General features: G+C 44.1%; 1 protein-coding gene across 1 annotated transcript in view; it reads right to left on the reverse strand.

Annotated features, from left to right (window-relative positions):
- The window catches only part of cdh13 (cadherin 13, H-cadherin (heart)), a 330027-nt gene extending 314373 nt beyond the window's left edge, over positions 1-15654 (reverse strand). The window contains exon 1 of the mRNA XM_041939059.1: positions 15525-15654. Within this exon, the coding sequence (XP_041794993.1) occupies positions 15525-15569 (45 nt within the window). The 5' untranslated portion in view covers positions 15570-15654. The remainder of the gene's footprint in view (positions 1-15524) is intronic.
- Positions 15655-16976: the final 1322 nt, after the last annotated feature.

Raw genomic sequence — 16976 nt, forward strand, 5'->3', positions numbered from 1 at the left:
TCATAAAAAACAGCAAACCCCTTTAAATGTGTAGCTACATAGCGTATATAGCAATTCACATGCAGCAAAAGGTGTCTGGTTTGGGGTTGATTCTGGATTCTCATGACATGATGTTATGCGTCAAAAAGAGTTTTGGTTCTCATCTATGTAGGTCAAATCTGAGTGTCCCACATGCTTCCAACGCATTTAACAACCAGGTGAAAACAGAGCCAAAGATTAGATGAGAGGCAGTTGGGTGAAGAAATGGATGGGAACAGACTGTAGGTAGCTGACGAGGATTTGTCATTCTACGCAGCAGCCTGTGAATGCTCTCGCCAAATAAATATTCATGACAAGTGGAAAGGGTCGTCCGCTCTCGTCCTCCCACTGTTGGAAAGAGCCTGGGTAAATCTCCACGTGAGAAATGACTCTGTCAGGAGCCATTTCAGAGCCACAACTCAGTGACCCTGTCCACCCACAGTCCACACATCGGTGCTGCCACAGAGCCTCCATCTTGTGTAATTCCTCTATCTCTTTCCTTTCTTCCAACCTACTTTCACTTTACCACAGCTCTCCACCTGCCACACCTTTTCTACCACTCGACCATCATTACCTCCACTCTCCAGGCCTCTCTTAGTCTCTTTCTCTTTTCTTCACTCTTCATCCGTCTCTTCCACTCTGCATCTTTAAACACATTGAGCCTGAAGCTGGACAGGTGCAGTGGTGAATACAGAGCAGCTCCATGGTATGCAAAACCCCTCCCTTACTAGAGAATCGTTGGAAATGTGGCAGACAAAGATAATGTCAGCAATATCTTCAATGGGATAGAATGAAAGACGCAGAATGAGATGCCTGCAGAACATTTGACCTTTCCAAGGCAGAGTTTGGATATCAGGGAGTCCAACCTGACAACTGTTGTTGGATGAGGAGAGAGTTTGACATCAGGCTGAAAAAATCTATTTATGTAGTGGTTAATAAGGGACCCCCCGGGAACATGAACCAGTCAAAATAAGTTTAATAGCTTCATAAAATGGAGTTCTGAGCCATATTAGGAGACTACCAAACCTTGATGGCACCTATAAACATTTAAATATCTAATGAATACAGTAAATGATATGTGAACTAAGCATGCAGACCAAGAGTGTTTTTGTCTCAGTAAAAATGTGTTTATCTACAGTATGTCCTGAACCTGTGCGGCTCAAACAGGGTTGGCTCCAACTGTCGGTTCTTTGAGTGAATCTGGAGAACAGTGGAGACATCCAGCGTCCGCAGACGCTCATTAGCACTTCCTACAGATCCTTGCATGTGTGAAAAGTGTGTAGGCCTATGTGTCTCAGAGTGGGCAGTGTGAGACGAGAACAAATGAGGTGAATGTCTGTTGCCTCTTCTGATGGGCAAGTGATGAAAAAATGTATGTCATGTTTAACCCAGATGTATATGATATAAAATCCTGTGGATGCTACGAGGGCTCTGTGGGGGCAATTAAAATGGTTTTGGATTCAGCTGAACACACTCAAACACACACAATGGCACATAAAGCCCAGATGCAGTACTTCAGTGTGTTCAGCTAGAGATTGTCATGAGCCACAAAACGCAAGTCTCAAATCTTAATTTAAAGTCAACGTATCACTGCCAAGCCTGAACACTCTGGGGTCTAAGTCACAGCCAAGTCTAACATCCCAGACCAACAACACGGGCATTTCCAGAGAATTCACTGGGAAAAAAGCTTAGCTTAGCTTAGCAAAAAACTTAGCAATAACACATAGAAACCATATGAAGATGACAGTCTAAAATATTGACCTTGTTTGTATGATAATGAATGGCATCAGCTGGAGAATTGAGCAATATGTGTATGTGTGTGTATGTTCTTTTTTGCTTAGCCTCTTAAATGCATGTCTATCGATCCAAGATGAAACTGACAAAAGGATGGGACTGAGAGGAAAAGACTCAATCACAAATCTGTCTTCTACTTCAGCACGACCGTCCATGCCCAGCACAGTGAGGCTGCTGATATTTCAGAGCCGTCGTCGGGGCCAGACTCTAACTTGCACAAACCTCAGTCAGATAAAGGATCAATGAGTCAGGCAGACTCGACTAACATATTCAACAACCTCCCTAATTACTCATCAAAGTCTGTTTACAGATTTTGAAGCGTACGACTACATAGCATATGAAAAAAGCTGTGTTTGGCCTTTTTTGGCTCCAGAAGGAGCTGAGCAAAAATCTGCCACTAACATAACATACACAAATCTCTGGATGAACTGCTGGCAGTTCAGTTGCATTGTGGCTAATTAGAACGGAATAAAAAGAACAATATCTCTGAATCTGCTACCTTGATTTTGATTCTCTTTTAAAACTGTACATCATGAGTCAGACGAGATTATAGGTACTAAATCAGTCTACTCTTTTAAGCTGCCATCCATGTCTAAAGTTAATTTTTTTTGCACCGAAGAGTTGGCAGCTGAAGTGCCCACCTCTGAGTTTAAAAGAGCCGGAAGTATTGAACTGAAATCCACAGTGTGATTTGCACTACATCCAGCAACATGTATTTTATATACAAATATCAAAAATCAAACCATATTTCTGTGATTTTGATTGAACAATATCATTTGGGTGATGGTATAAATTCAACATTCTTATTGCATAACATTAAAAAAACTGGTTAAAAACTCATAACCTACATTTTATTTGTCCTCATCTTGGTTAGGATTCCTGGTTCTCACCCAGGTGGCCAGGTTCGACTCCTGGTGTGGGAGCGAGCATTTCCCTCATTTCCCCAGCAGGGAATCAAGAAAGTTTTATCTTATCTAACATCATTTTAATGTATGCTCTCCCACACAGCCATTATCACTTCTTGGTTCAATCAAGTTACTTTCCAACTTGAGCACAGAATGGCAGAAGCAGCTTCCACCCACCCACTGCAAAAACAAAGGTATGTGCTGGTGCCTCTTCACATACAGAACCGGAGAGAGAATAAATTGTCTGTGCTTTTGATGTTGAGAGTTATCAAGAAGCAACGCTGGTGGAGTCAAATACTTGACATGTGCATTACCTTTTTAAAGTGTTTTGGTTTGTGAATGTTTAGAATAAAAGTCAGTATTGGTGGTTGCGCTGTAGTCTTGTAATTAACAATAAATTATTTGAGCATTGGTTGACTCCTCTGCCACAAGGAGCTACAGCATTAAAGCTGAAGTGCAATGTTTTGTTTGTACTTTGCCATGATAACAAAAATGTTCAGCTGAGAAAGAAAATGAAAAAAGCCTCAGAGGTGCTTGAGTAAAACAATCAGAAGTACACACACATACACACCCCAAATATTACCATTCTCACCTCCCATTCCTCTTAAATGACTTTGTGCTCTTACAACTGCAAGATCTTATTGCCAGCTAATCACTGTGGCTGACTTGCAAGCTGAAAACATCCCATTTTATCTGATTGAAGCTGCACTGCTGTCACTGCAGCTAACCGCTCTGAATGACCACTGCTGCATGGCAAGCGCTGAAACTACTGCCTTATTGTGCTCCATTAAAGGCTGAGTTCACTGTATGCTGGTTTGAGCTGAATAAACTGGTTCCCTCATCATTCTGTTCCCTTTCCCTCCTGCTTTGAGAACGGTCCTGTCTTTGTCCTGACTTTAGGTCCCCTCTTGCTTTGTCCATAGGCAACAGAATCCATCTACTAGCATCCCCAAAGCTCACTTATTAACACATTATATCTGGTTTGTTCAATCCATAGAAAACCAAACCAAACCTTCACAAGGTTCTGCACCGGAATTCTTCTTGGCCAGTGATTTGTACTTGTGTTCCTTATTGAGCATTAGAGGTGGTGCTTTGGAAAACCCCAGGCTCGCATTTTTTTTCCCTGTTTCCAGTCTTCATACTAATGTTGGGACGTCAGGATGAACAAAGAAAGGCCTACATGTAAAACTAAAAACCTTAATAAAGCATTAGCACAAAGAAAGAGCACCAAAATCCCTTCAGGCCTTGGAAATTAGACCTGAGTGCAAGATTGAATCCAAATCCTAGTTTCCATGTGGATGAGACACACCTGCACTCTGGAATTAACCATGAGGTTATCAATAGCATAAGAATCACCATGATCCACCTCACCTTTCCACTGCGACATCAGTGTGTATCATTCCTAATCAAACGTAGGTACTGAAGCATGTTAATCGCTCCAGAAGTGATCTGAAGTGAGAGACTTTTGTCTGGGAAGAGACAGGTTCATGATAGTGGGACTGTAAGCTTCATTGTTGCATACGCTTTACTGCATTGCTGTAAAATTCAGGGACCACTGAGTCCTGTTGCTGCTGTTTGAAATAACTGAATCACTGTACTTGCTGCTTGTTTCTGTGCACTTATCGCGCTACATTGCCGGCGAGCTGTGCTTTGTTTTGTGTTGTGCCACTGCAGTAAAGCCAGTAAGCTGCATATTATCGGTTAGAACAGCGCCACGGCTGACGAGCTCTGAGCTGCGTTTGCACGCCGGGTTTCGGTGTGTGTGTTATTGTGTCTTTCCACTGCAATTAGGATCTCCTCTGCTTTGAGTGCCTTTCCCGCTCTCTCTTTTACTAACCCACATGCATTAAAGGCATTAGCACACGTCTCAAAGGCAGATATGGCGTGGCAATATAACTCAGCTTTGGTCGCCGCCATCTTGTGAGCAGAGACAACACATCCTCCATCGTGCTTCTCATATCTCTTTGTCAAGCTTGTACTTCACCTGACGTAGCCACTGACGCGGTCACACCCACTATCTCGCCCTCTCTCTCTCTCTCTCTCTCTGTCTGTTGGACAAAAGATGTTTATTGATTGACAGATGATTGATTAATGATTGGTATCGCCAAAGTTAAACAAATGCTGTTGTACATTTAAAGTCTGTCTGTGATTATTTGTGGCAACAGCTGGTTGTGAGGATCAGTGCTCGAATTTAACCCTTCACTGCTGACCTGATCAGTGTAAAATTATACTGACATTTTAAGTGAACAGCCCTTTCACGAGACAGCATCCATGGTTTGGTTATTGGTCCCTGATCTCAGAATGGTGTCCTGTTTTTATTAATATTTCACAAAACATCAAATTAGGATGCTTGAACTGAATTTCTTGAACTGGTTGTACCATCCCTATTACGTGGGTATTTCTGGTTGAACAGGAAATTCTGTAACTGGAGCCAACACAACACATTCTGCACAAATTTGCGCGACTCAGTATAATAATACTAATAGGTAGGCTATGCGAGCGTGGTGACACACTATAAGTGTCTGCACCAGACAGCGAGAGGCTGCCTGAGCCATATTGGGCCAAGGCAGAATATCATAAATCACAAGTAGAGCCATGTTAATTTAAGTCCATGTCCTCTGTTGGTAGGAACACACTGCAGCTGGAATGAATGTGCATGTTCTTGTCCTGAATATCCAGACATAAGGTACTGTGACACTCTGGAGATAAAGACACTCGCATAGAAGGCAAAGCACAACTTTACCTGAAGTGTTAGTAAATATTAAATATCTACATAACTCATGCTGATTTTCATTTTAAAAATCAAATCCAGGCATATATTGGCATGTGTTCTCTTACAAAGCAGGTTAAATGGGATGAATGATCTAATTAGTGATAAAACATGTAAAAAAAAACAGTTAAAAATCATAAAACACAATTTGCAGCCACCATCTACCGGGAGTGAAAACTATATCTATGGGGAATCCCAAACTAAGATAAAATCTGGGTTTCATAATTTCTCATGATTCAGAGTTTCAGCATCTTGACTTTTCAACCTTAAGGTTGCCATTTATTGAATATCGAAAATTAAATAATAGAAGTGGACAGTCCTCTCATGTGTGGTTAATCAAATCCCAAAGAAAAAATAATCTACAATACTCCCGGTGCCATGTGTACATCACACACTCTAGTTATGGCTGAAAAGGACACTCCTTTCTCCTCGGCTCCATTAGAAATAATTACCTCCCATTGATTTTTCAAACCCTCTGTGGAGCAGTAACATCAGCTCGTACTGTCTCAGCCATCATCTGTCTATCAACAGTGTGTGTGTGCGCGCAGGGATGTGTGTGACCTGCACATCCCAGGTCTGTGCAGTCCACTGCTTGACTTGTGACAGCCTGCTAGAGTTCCTGTAATTCTGTAGGTGGCTTGTCCCAGCACAGCAGCAGAGCGTGTCTCCTAGTGGGACTCTAGGAAAGGCAGAAAAGCCCTCTTTGAGCAGGTCAACCACACCGAGTCCTGTGATGGTGAATGCACTGATAATCGGCCACCCGGCATGACTCTACTGCGCCGTGAAAAACCAAGCCGTCAGTAAGGGGGCCACCACAGCGGAAAATTGTGTCCAGTAAAGCATGCAAGGTGGGGAGAGGATGTGACAGTGAAGACATGCAATCCTAATGAAAATCAAATCCAGTCAGCTCCCTCCGCAGAGAATCTCTGCAGCAGAAAGCTTATAGCACAGCTGCAGCTCCCCTATAGCTGATAAGATAGTTGCAGTTCAGATAATGAGAGGGGTGGAGGTCAACACTATAATATGGGTGCCTATCACTCTCGTCATGTGAAACTATGTAATCCTTTCGTGAGTTTAACAACAGCCTTGCATGTATTGACCAAACCATGTTTTTTCAGTTGTTTGATTCAGTCACAGCATGTGTGTAAGGGGGTGGATGCGGCATCTCTATGAATATCACTGCACTCACCTTGCTAGACTTCAGCCAAAGCCACAGTCCCATCTTTACCTTCATTACTGCTGCCTCAGCCTTCCCAAGAGCTTCACAGCACAACCAACTTCACCAAAAGCCCTTAAGTGTACTCGCAAATGGCTATCCAAGCACTTATCCAAATGGACTGAGAGCTCTGTGCCCTAAACTATGTTTTAATTACTTTAGGTCTGCAGGACAAAGATCCCCCAATGCAGGAACTCGTTGAGGCGTCTCAGTCCTTTCGGAAGAGTCTATTTAAATCAAAGCGTATGCAAGAGAAGGCAGAGATGAGCATGGATACACATGAACAATATATACAATTGGAAGCTAATGGGCAGCTACATACCAAGTGGGAGATACAGTGGAAGGCTGGACACACAGAAGCACAGCGCAGTCAGTGAGAATTGGATTATTAAAAGAAAGCAGGAGACAGGGTGATCAAAGAGATTTCTGTCTCATCAAATCTGTCTCTAAAATCCCTACAATGTTTCATTTCCCCCCAAAATAACCGATGGCCTCCTAATGACTAACACTGCACTCACTACCATGGATATGTCTATGGCTTCAGAGCAATGGGAGGAAGGAACTTTGTAGTTGGGAATCCTTTCATTTCAAATGAAGAAAGTTCCTCACTGTGTGTACATATGAAAACTGGAATGTATTGAGAGTGTCAAACATAGCAGCTCTACAACATTCCCAGGCCTAAATATTGCATAAAAGTAACATCAAAGTGAGGATCATCAGAACATCACTCTCAGAGAGTTTCAAAAAGCTTCAAAATAAAGTAAAACCAGGACATGAAACTGTCATTGACAAGGGCATGACCAATCCAGTGGCATACTTCTTGGCTTGGGTTTTTCCCCCCACTTAATTCTTTTTGCCCCATCATTTAATTCATTTGTAAGCTCAAAGCCTTGGACTTGCCTACATTAATATGAGATAAACCTCTGAATGGAGGATGACATTAATTGTGTCTAAAGGAATTCAACTGAAGTGGCAGCCCTCTCTGTCAGTGGCAGGCAAAAGTTGGCTCTCTCATTCCCCCACACTCTTACATCAAAAGTAATAAGTGAGGAGAGCTCTTCTAATTGCCTTGAAGCGACCTGCCTGCGTAGGCATCAACACGGTGCTTTATGTGTTTGCTTCAAATGAGTCCTCCAATTCCTGTCTGTGTCTTGACAGTCAGGTTCAGGGGTTTAAATGGCCACTCTACATCTACAAAGCACCTTTACAAAACACTCTTACCAGAGATCACGATGGCATAAACGCACAGGCAAACACTCATACAGAGCTACACATGCACGCACAGACACACTTTAAACACCAAGTTACTGAGTGGCAATTATCCTTGAAAACCCTTATAAGAATAGCTGGCATTTTGTCGCCATCTAGGCAGCGGGGGTGGTACTGCGTGCATCAGTGCAGACAAAAACAAAGACTGAAAACACTGCTGGGTCAAGTATTTCCCCACATAAAGTATCCTGCAACAATGAAGAAGTGATAATGTAAGATAGGAGCTAAAAGACAGGGAAAGAAAGAAAAAACTCAGATGTAGTTGCTACCCTGTCTTCTCTGGATGTACCAACCAAAAAGAGAAGAAAAAGACGACAAACACATTTGGGAGTGGAAATAAAGGAGAGAAGCTGATAAAAGGAAAAATGGGTAAAGACACGCTGTGGAGCACCAAAGAGAAAAAAGGATAAATGAGTAAGCTCGAGCGATTTCTTGTAAAAGTCAAGAAGACCTTCCCAGTTATCAGTTCCGTTCAGCAGCAGCAAGGGATTTGATTCCTTCAAAGACACCGCTGAACACGGAGCGAAGTGAAAAACCCCTGAGTCGTGTTGGGAAAGAATGAAAATGTAGGGCCAATGCCTTCAAACAATCACATCACATGCTCCGAGAGCAAAGTGGCACATCAGAGGATCGGTTTCCACCAGAGCTTCAAAAACAATGTTAAAGTCAAGGTGATGATACACCTTGTATGATTATCCAGGTTTTGAGCCATATGTAGCATTCTCAGCTACCTTGATATTTGCAAAAATATATATTTGATGTGTTTTTTAACATAACCTTGAGATCAGTTCTGAATCAAGTGTCAGGATGGAATTATTATGTGGAAGACTTTAACAACAATAGTGGATTACTAGGTGAGAAGGGGACTGGTCAACAGAGATGTGTGTGTTTGTTTGTGTTTGCTTGTGTGGTGCATGTGTGTGTGGGTGTGTTTGTGTGAGTAGGTGGGGCCATGTATTACTCACATTATGGGGACTTGACTTCCTTGTGGGGACAAAGCACAAGTCCCCATAACGTAAATAATTAAATTTTAGGGTCAAGGCTTTAGTGGTTAGGGTTAGGCAAGTAGTGGTTATGGTAATGGTTAAAGTAAGTCTATGTAATGTCCCTAAAAGTAGTGGAAACCTACCTCTGTGTGTGTGTGTATGTGGGTAGATGGTTGGGTGGGTGCGTGTGCATACAGAATGCAGCCCAAACAGCATCCATGATTAATCAGCATGATGCAAGTCTTTGCCACAAGCTAATCTTCTATTCTGTCAGACCTTTAGTAATTAAATGTTTTTTATGATACATACATACATGTACATACACTGACAGACACTCTGCATTTAAATACATTTTTCTATTTCCACCTTTTATATACATATAAAATATACCTTTCTATCACAGTCTCATCAGACACTGAATATGATGAGCCTCGTGAAGTTTATATGTTCTAAGGCTTATATGCTAGATTGCATTGGACTGTACACCCATACATGTTTTTTCAGTGTTTCAGTCTGCATTTATGGTTTGACTGCCTAAGCAGATGGCGTGCAGTGCTGTAAAATGATTTTCCTGTTAAATAAATATGAATGGTTTAGTAAGTTGAGTTACCACTCTTCGCCTCATTTTAAGCAGGAACAACTCCATGCCTGAAGTAGGTTAATCCAAAGGGGATAGTGCAAGGCAAGCATACTGTCGGCCATGCTTCACATACTCCCAGAGTGTTCAGATATAGGCTCAGAAATTTCAAGCCCTCATTAAACCCTGCAGTTGCCATCCTGAAAAAAAAAAACTATGTTGAGGACCTCAGGGGAAGTAAAACACACATGTTCTTTTAGGTGTTCATCAGGTTTGTGTGCAAAGCCTAATTGGGGCTGGGTCAGGTTGAAACGGCGAGTGGTGTGTTTCCACCCTGAGGTACTTATTGCAGCACAGTGGATAACTATTACCATTTTGAATGTTCCTCCCTAATGCTCCATTTAGTTTGATAAGTGGGAGTAAATATAAGGAAAAAAGAAAAGAGGTGCCCATTTCTTTTTCATCTTCCTCCTCCATAAGAATATGCAGACAAGAACACTAAGTCTTTGATTTATATCCATTTCAGTAAACTTGTCACCTACCAATTTAGCTACCTTGTGGCCAGGGATGCACTACTATAGCAGGACCAATCTATCTGTAGAAACACAGACTGGAAGCAACTCACCTACTAATACACAAAAAATAGATCAAGTGGAGCTGGCAGAAAATCTCCGTCACCCATCGACCCTGTTACTACAATTATCAATGCAGTCAGTGATGAAAAGCTAGCTCTTCAGCGATCTATGCCAAGTGACTCTTATTCATGACTCAAGAATGTCCTGCACTGCTACAATCTATTACCTTAACTAGATAAAAGTGCATAACGCCAGAAATGGCCAACAGCTCTATCCGTTGAAAGGCTAATCCAACTTACAATATCATCGCGCGCTACTATTATCAGCAAAACTACTCTTGTGGAAGAAATAGGACCTTTTACATGAATACTCCCACTGTGCTGCGGCGGCTACGCACACTTCGCGGCAACAGAGAAGAAGCATCACAATCACACTGGAAAAAGAAACTAGGGCCTCCTGCCAAACATAGGCTGGAGCTTGTGTGCATGTGTGTGTGTGCGTGACAGAAAAAGAGAGGGGAGGACATATCTGGATGTTTGTGAGTTGACAAAGAGACAGAGAAACAGAGTGGGTGAATAACTCCTGAATATCTGTAATGTGTTACAGAGAGTGTTTGTCAGAGCGGATGTTGGAGGAGGAGGAGGAGGAGGCAGGGAGACGGAGAAAGTGAGAGACAAGGGGTGTGAACCATGTCTCTCACACACACACTTCAGCACTTCAGATTTTGTGTGTAGTCGTCAGAGGATTGCGTATTTGGGGGGGGGGGTACACGGCTGCTTTTCTTTCAGCCGTTATCTCCATCTGGATATTGAGTTGGCTCTTTGTCTGACACCCATTTTATCTGTGTACTTGGTCGTCTGCTGGTCTGACCACAAAACTTATGAGAGGAGAACAAACTGAGATGAAACGGTGATCATCTGGAGGGACATCATCACATCGTACTGCTGTGTCCTTCACACATGGTTACTGAGGCCATTTGTGTGTGTGTGTGTGTGTGTGTGTGTGTGTGTGTGTGTGTGTGTGTGTTTGTCGTCTCTTACTTTGCTTTTTCTACCCACTAAAACTCATCAGTACTCACAAATAAGCCATTAATCCAGTCTCCTTGGATGCAGGGTTTTCTCTTTTTCTCTTTTCCACTTGGCACACTTTACGATTATGCCACGCTGTGTCCATTGGCTTTTTGCATAATTAGGCCACTTATATCAAATACAGGCAGATTCTAATGGAGCACTGAGGGTACATATTTACTCCAACTGCTGCTCTCACTATCTCTATCCCTCATCCTCCCTCGCCTTATCCACTTGCTTCCTCAGGAGAACATGGTGGCGACGTCAAGGGAAAGAAGATTGAAGAAGACTGTGTTTCCCTCAAAGGTCACACCCTCTCACAGTGGAGTAAAGATAGCGTTTGACCTTATAGCCCATTACAGCGCAGCGCTGCTCAACCACAGTCACAGGGGAACACAGATAAATGAAAAAAAAACTCCCTGCAAGTCTCTGTGTGAAAGAAAAAAAAACAAGGTGTCCACATGTTTCAGGGTGTTTGTACAAATCCCTCTGTGCCCATTTGTGTTCATACTTGTATATTGGTCAGATGTGCTTGCATGTGTGTGCGTGTGTGGGTGGGGTGTGGTGGTTGGAGGTGTGCTTTCACACAGGAAACAGCACAGGTAAGTAGAATGGGAAGGACGCTGGAACCTCAAAGCCCCTCACGAGAAAGCCGAGGTTGCATTTAGACAGCGAGGGCCAGATTGGCATTGGGCTGCTTTCACTTCGGCCATTTCATGCTCTTGTTATTCCGAGTGTTGTGTGTCTCTGTAGGCTGTTAAATTGCAAACTTCTCTGCAATTTTTCTCGAAACTCTAACCCTTTATTCCAGCAGCTCGACCACGGGAGCTGAGAAGCCAGGCAGCAGCATGAGTGGGGGGATAAACGGGGAGAGAGCAGGAACGTGTGACGAAGGGTGAGGAAGACAGACAGACAGAAATCACTCTGCCTTAATGGCTGGCATTCCTCATTAGTGTCACCATTAAGCTTTGTAGCATGCCGCACTGTTCCTCTTTAACCAGACCACATTATAAAAAAGCCCATTACTGAAACAGCACGCGGTAACGGGGGGGGTGACAGGTCTGAAAGAAGGCTTCACACACACAAACCTTCTTGGGAGAAACAAGGGGTCAGCTGGGGGTCTGCTGCGAAAGGATGATTCATTGCAACCAGTGATGGACATGACACGGCTCCATCTGTACACTTCATAAAGAGGAAACCAGAGGAAAGTACACCCAGCATCTGTCATCATCCTCTGCAGAGGTTGATATGACTAAACAATAAAAATGGTAAATACAAATGAAAAAAGGACAGAGATTAAAAGTGTGGGGTGCTGAACACCTCTACTGAATACGTGTGCATGCGTTCATATCGCACACCTGTTGCTGCACTCCTGAATAATAAATTGACTGACATACCAGGAATGGCCGTGTCCTCTCTCTTTTTGATAATGCTCGATCAATGAGCTGCCTCTAGTACCAAGTGAGGGTGAGACTGAATGGAGGGGGGAGACAGAGGGAAGGATAAAAGTGTGAGTGTGTGTGTCAGGCGTCTGTGGCGGCGTATCTGTGTTTGTGTATGTATGTGGCAACATGAAGGTCGGCCCTGTCTATGAGTAACAGGACACCATGGCAACTGTCTGTCTTCAGCAGCACACTTTAAACGTTTCTCCTGCAGAACATGACCTCCCTCCTCTCTCTATCTGTCTCTCTGCCTGCAGCAGCTTAAACAGGAACTTTAACAGTCCGTTGGCTACTGTGTCTATAAATGTCCATGATAGCAGATCTTCCTGCAGACACGCCCAGGTGCCAACACAAAATTGAAACTGTGAGTAACTGTCATCCACCGTCTACTGGTGAGAGAGAGAGAGGGGGGGGGGGATAAAGAAAAGGAAACAGAGAGAGTGAAGTGAGAAAATAGCACTGAGCATTTTGAGGGAATAAAAGAGGGATTAAAATTGGTAAATCACGTTAATTAAAGTAAAAGACTAGTTTTGCAGGGTGGCAGAACATGAAAGCTGGGGGGAGGGGTCAAATATACCAGACAGACAAAGGGGAGGGAAGACAGGGAGAAGGAATCAAAGCAGAAATAGGAAGAGGATAAAAATCCTTGCACCTGCAGCTCCCAGCTGGGCTGTGCTTATTCTGAATCATCGCTCCACCCGGAGAGACTGCTTCGCGTTTCATTTGGAAAACGGGGATTTATTGCCAAGGAGGGGGCTGCTGCTGGTGTGTGTGCCCACATGTGGGTGTGGGAGGAGGGTAGGTGTGTATGGCAGCTTCTTTTGGAAAGCGACTTGGCTCCCTACCTGAGCATCTATGAATACGAGCGCCTCGTTCCTGTGATTCTGAGAGGGGAGTAAAGCTCTTTCAACGGTTTTCACATGCATGATGAGCCAGGCGGAATAAGTGTTGTGTTCACAATAATGAATACAATTGTGTGTGTGTGTGTTTTGTGTGTGAACAAGCTGGAAAGCTGACATCGGATCACTGGAGTGGAAAACGCTGACATATGGTACATGGTATAAGTTTTCAGTGGTTTGCAGGAATATGTGCTTTACTCACTTTGTCAATTCATTTACATTTCAAAATATTTACAGCGACTGCTCCTGGCAGGGACAACCAGAGACACCCCACTGCCAGCCTGTAAATCAGCCCCATACGTTCTAACCTGCTGGAGATTTGACACTTTGAGTGAGTGAGTGTCTTGGAATGAACTTCCACAGCAGCAAGTGTGTGTATGGAAATGCAGATTCTGGAAGAAACCTCTGAGTTCAAAGGCATTTACCAGTCACTTTCTAGGGTTAGTGAATGGATCCAGTCTGTGAAATGCCTTCTCAGAAGTGTACAGGCCTAATACATCTGTGTGTGTAGGGGTGGGCGGATTTGCGCAAGGGGGGCAGGAGCTAATCAATAATCCAGAAAGTTAAATAATTTCTTTGTAGGCACTGTTAGCCTGAATCATGATCGGCTCACATCAGAAGATCAAGCTACATTGTGGAAATGAACCGATGGCTTATCCAATTAAAAATGAATAAAACAGAGCAGAAAATGTGCACTGAGCCTCCACAGGTCAGACCAGAAATACCAAATGAGCTGTGTTGTCTGCTGCCTTTCAATCCATCCAGAGGAGAGCGAGAGAGAGAAGCAGCACAACAACACAGAGTTTCCCAAATGAGCTGTTTGCCTGCCATGCTTCGGGGCTCTCCATTGTTGCTGTGTTTGGAAATAGTCTCAGCTTGGCTATTTTAAAATTAGCTGCCGCTTAAACCTAAAGAAGTGCCGCTGTCATTGGAGCAAGTACACAGTGGTGGCTTTAATGCTGATTGGTATTAGTCTGCATGCAAGGGGATATGTGCTGCTACTGTTCAAGAGCAGGTCAGAGGTCAAGGCAGCTGGAGGAAGAAGAGCACCCCTGCAGCTGGATTGATCCTTGCTCAGGGGCACTTATGCAGGGCAGGTACTGATGTACCAAGAGTGATCAAACCCAGCAGCCTCCATGCTGCTCCACTGAACTGGAGTGAAGTGGCACAAACAGCTGTTCCGAGTTACCTCTCTCTCTCTGGACATATTAAAGTCAGATCAAACGGACGAGTCACTCTATCACAGGGGGGGGGAATTAAGGCTTTATGAAATATCCCCAGAGAATTCACGTTCAAATCCAAATCCTCTGAGAGCAATATACTGGGTAAAACACCCAGCGAGACGCCACAAATAACACAGCAGAGCGGCCAAGTCAGCTCTTTCCCCCCTCAGTCTGTCTCTCACACACCCCCACCGCCTCTCTTTCTCTCCCACTCCTCTCCTCCATTCGCCTGTGTGCTTCTCACACACACACACACACACACACTGGGAGAGAGAAACACACACACAAGCCCAAAGAAACGCTCAAGTTGGTGGCTGAGCGGAATATAGATGCGACTGGAGACAAGAGCCGCGATTTCACACTGACACAAGATACACCCTGCGCTCTCCTTCCACTCTCCTCCAGCCTCTCCTCCCCCCCTTTCGCTCTATCTTCTCGACAAAATGTGAAAGGCATTCCTAAAGTGAGCGACCGCTGCGGACCGCCAGACCCGACACCTGCCCCCAAAACTCGGCGCCACTGGTGCCAGCCATGCGCACAGAGGCAGAAACTTGCCCTGGCTCGGCGCGGACGGATCTGGCGGTGCAGGTGACTACGGCGTGTGCAGACTCGGGACAAACTTAACAAACCAGCTGTTTGGGCCACGAACACGAGCCCGAGCGAGAGCTGATGGATGCTGAAAGAGAGAGGAGAGAGGGAGCCGGATCGCTCTGCGTCTCAGTCAGATTGTCCCCAAATCCACCGCACTTTCTCACACACACACTCATTTATCTCCTGCCTTACCTGAGGGACGAGGAAAGCCAAGAGGATGCGGATTCCAACCTCCATGGTCGCTTCAATTTCTCTCGGTGTGAAACAGAAACAGATTCAAGACAGGGTGATGTAGGCTGGGTCAGCTCTGCTCATAATTCCGCTGTCCAAGCGCCGGGGAGACAGGAAAGCGCGTCGACGTGAGCCGCCAGCTGCCAACTTCCCCCAAATACAACTGCAGCCCGATCAGCAAAGCGGCGGATAGTGAAGCCCAGACCACAACCAATAGATTTATGAGGAGGATAGGCGGGGAGGGGGGGAGACGGAGGGAGCCTTGATGTGGTGGTAGCGGGGTTGAGGAGGGGGGCTCGTCTCGATCTAAGTGGAGGGTCAGTATCGACATCCAGTTATTTCTGAGGAGTTTGGAATGATGGGCAGGTGCAGCAGCTTTTGAGGATCCATCAACATCACATTTATGATTTTTGTTTTTCCCACATCTGACAGGTTCACAGCCCCTCTTCCAGCATCCACAGTCCGTCCCTCGCCTCTTCCAGCTCATTTGCGGTTTCTATCATCTCATATTCAGCTGAGAGTGAGAGCGCCCGGGAAGCCTCCATCAAATGCGCCCTGTGTGTGAGGCACTAAACAGCGGCGGAGCCTGCGGGGCAGCCGGAGAGAAGGAAACTTCAGTCATGATTCATTTCAGGAATGTGTAATATCACAATGCAACTGCTGTATGAGCCCACATAATGCATCCACAAGAGGACTGCTGTTGACGAGGCTGGAGGTTAGGATCTGCTAAGTGATCCCGACTTTATTCTGAAACATTTACAGACACTTTTCATTCATCAGCCTGAGCGCTGCTTTTCCTTCCTGCAGCTCTATAATGAATTCTTAATTTGTGTAGGGAATTTTGTTTGTTTTTTTTTGTCAGAGGGAGGTTTTCTTTTCAGTCGGCAACTCTCTCTCTCTCTGTGTGTGTGTGTGTGTGTGTGTGTGTGTGTGTTTCTTGTGAAATTCTTTCAATTGCTGCACAATAAGAATAATAAAATAAGATCAACTGAAATGAAAATGCAACTAATTATTATTTCCCGTATCAATTAGTCTCCTGGTGATGTTCTCGACTAACTGTTTGCTCTATAAAATGTCTCATATTTTAGAAAAGTCTATAAAATGCTGGGTTATAAATTTGTGCAAAATGCCCATTACAATTGATCAAATTGAACAGTCCAAACCCAAAAAGAGCAAAAACTACTATCATAAGAGACTAAGAAATCAGTGAATATTCACATAGAAGATGAGTTTTAGACATTTTTTGCTTAAAAAGTTGTTAAAACGCTGATGCAATTATCAGAATAGCTGCAAAGTAATTTTCTCTTCATCAGCTTTTTTGATTAGTTGATGAATCATTTCAGTCCTGCTAACGTACATCCCAGTCGTACATTTGATCTTGATTCACAAGCTGTTCCAGGAGCAGCTGTTCAG

The sequence above is a fragment of the Chelmon rostratus genome, chromosome 6, assembly GCF_017976325.1.
Source record: "Chelmon rostratus isolate fCheRos1 chromosome 6, fCheRos1.pri, whole genome shotgun sequence".
Classification (NCBI taxonomy): domain Eukaryota; kingdom Metazoa; phylum Chordata; class Actinopteri; order Chaetodontiformes; family Chaetodontidae; genus Chelmon; species Chelmon rostratus.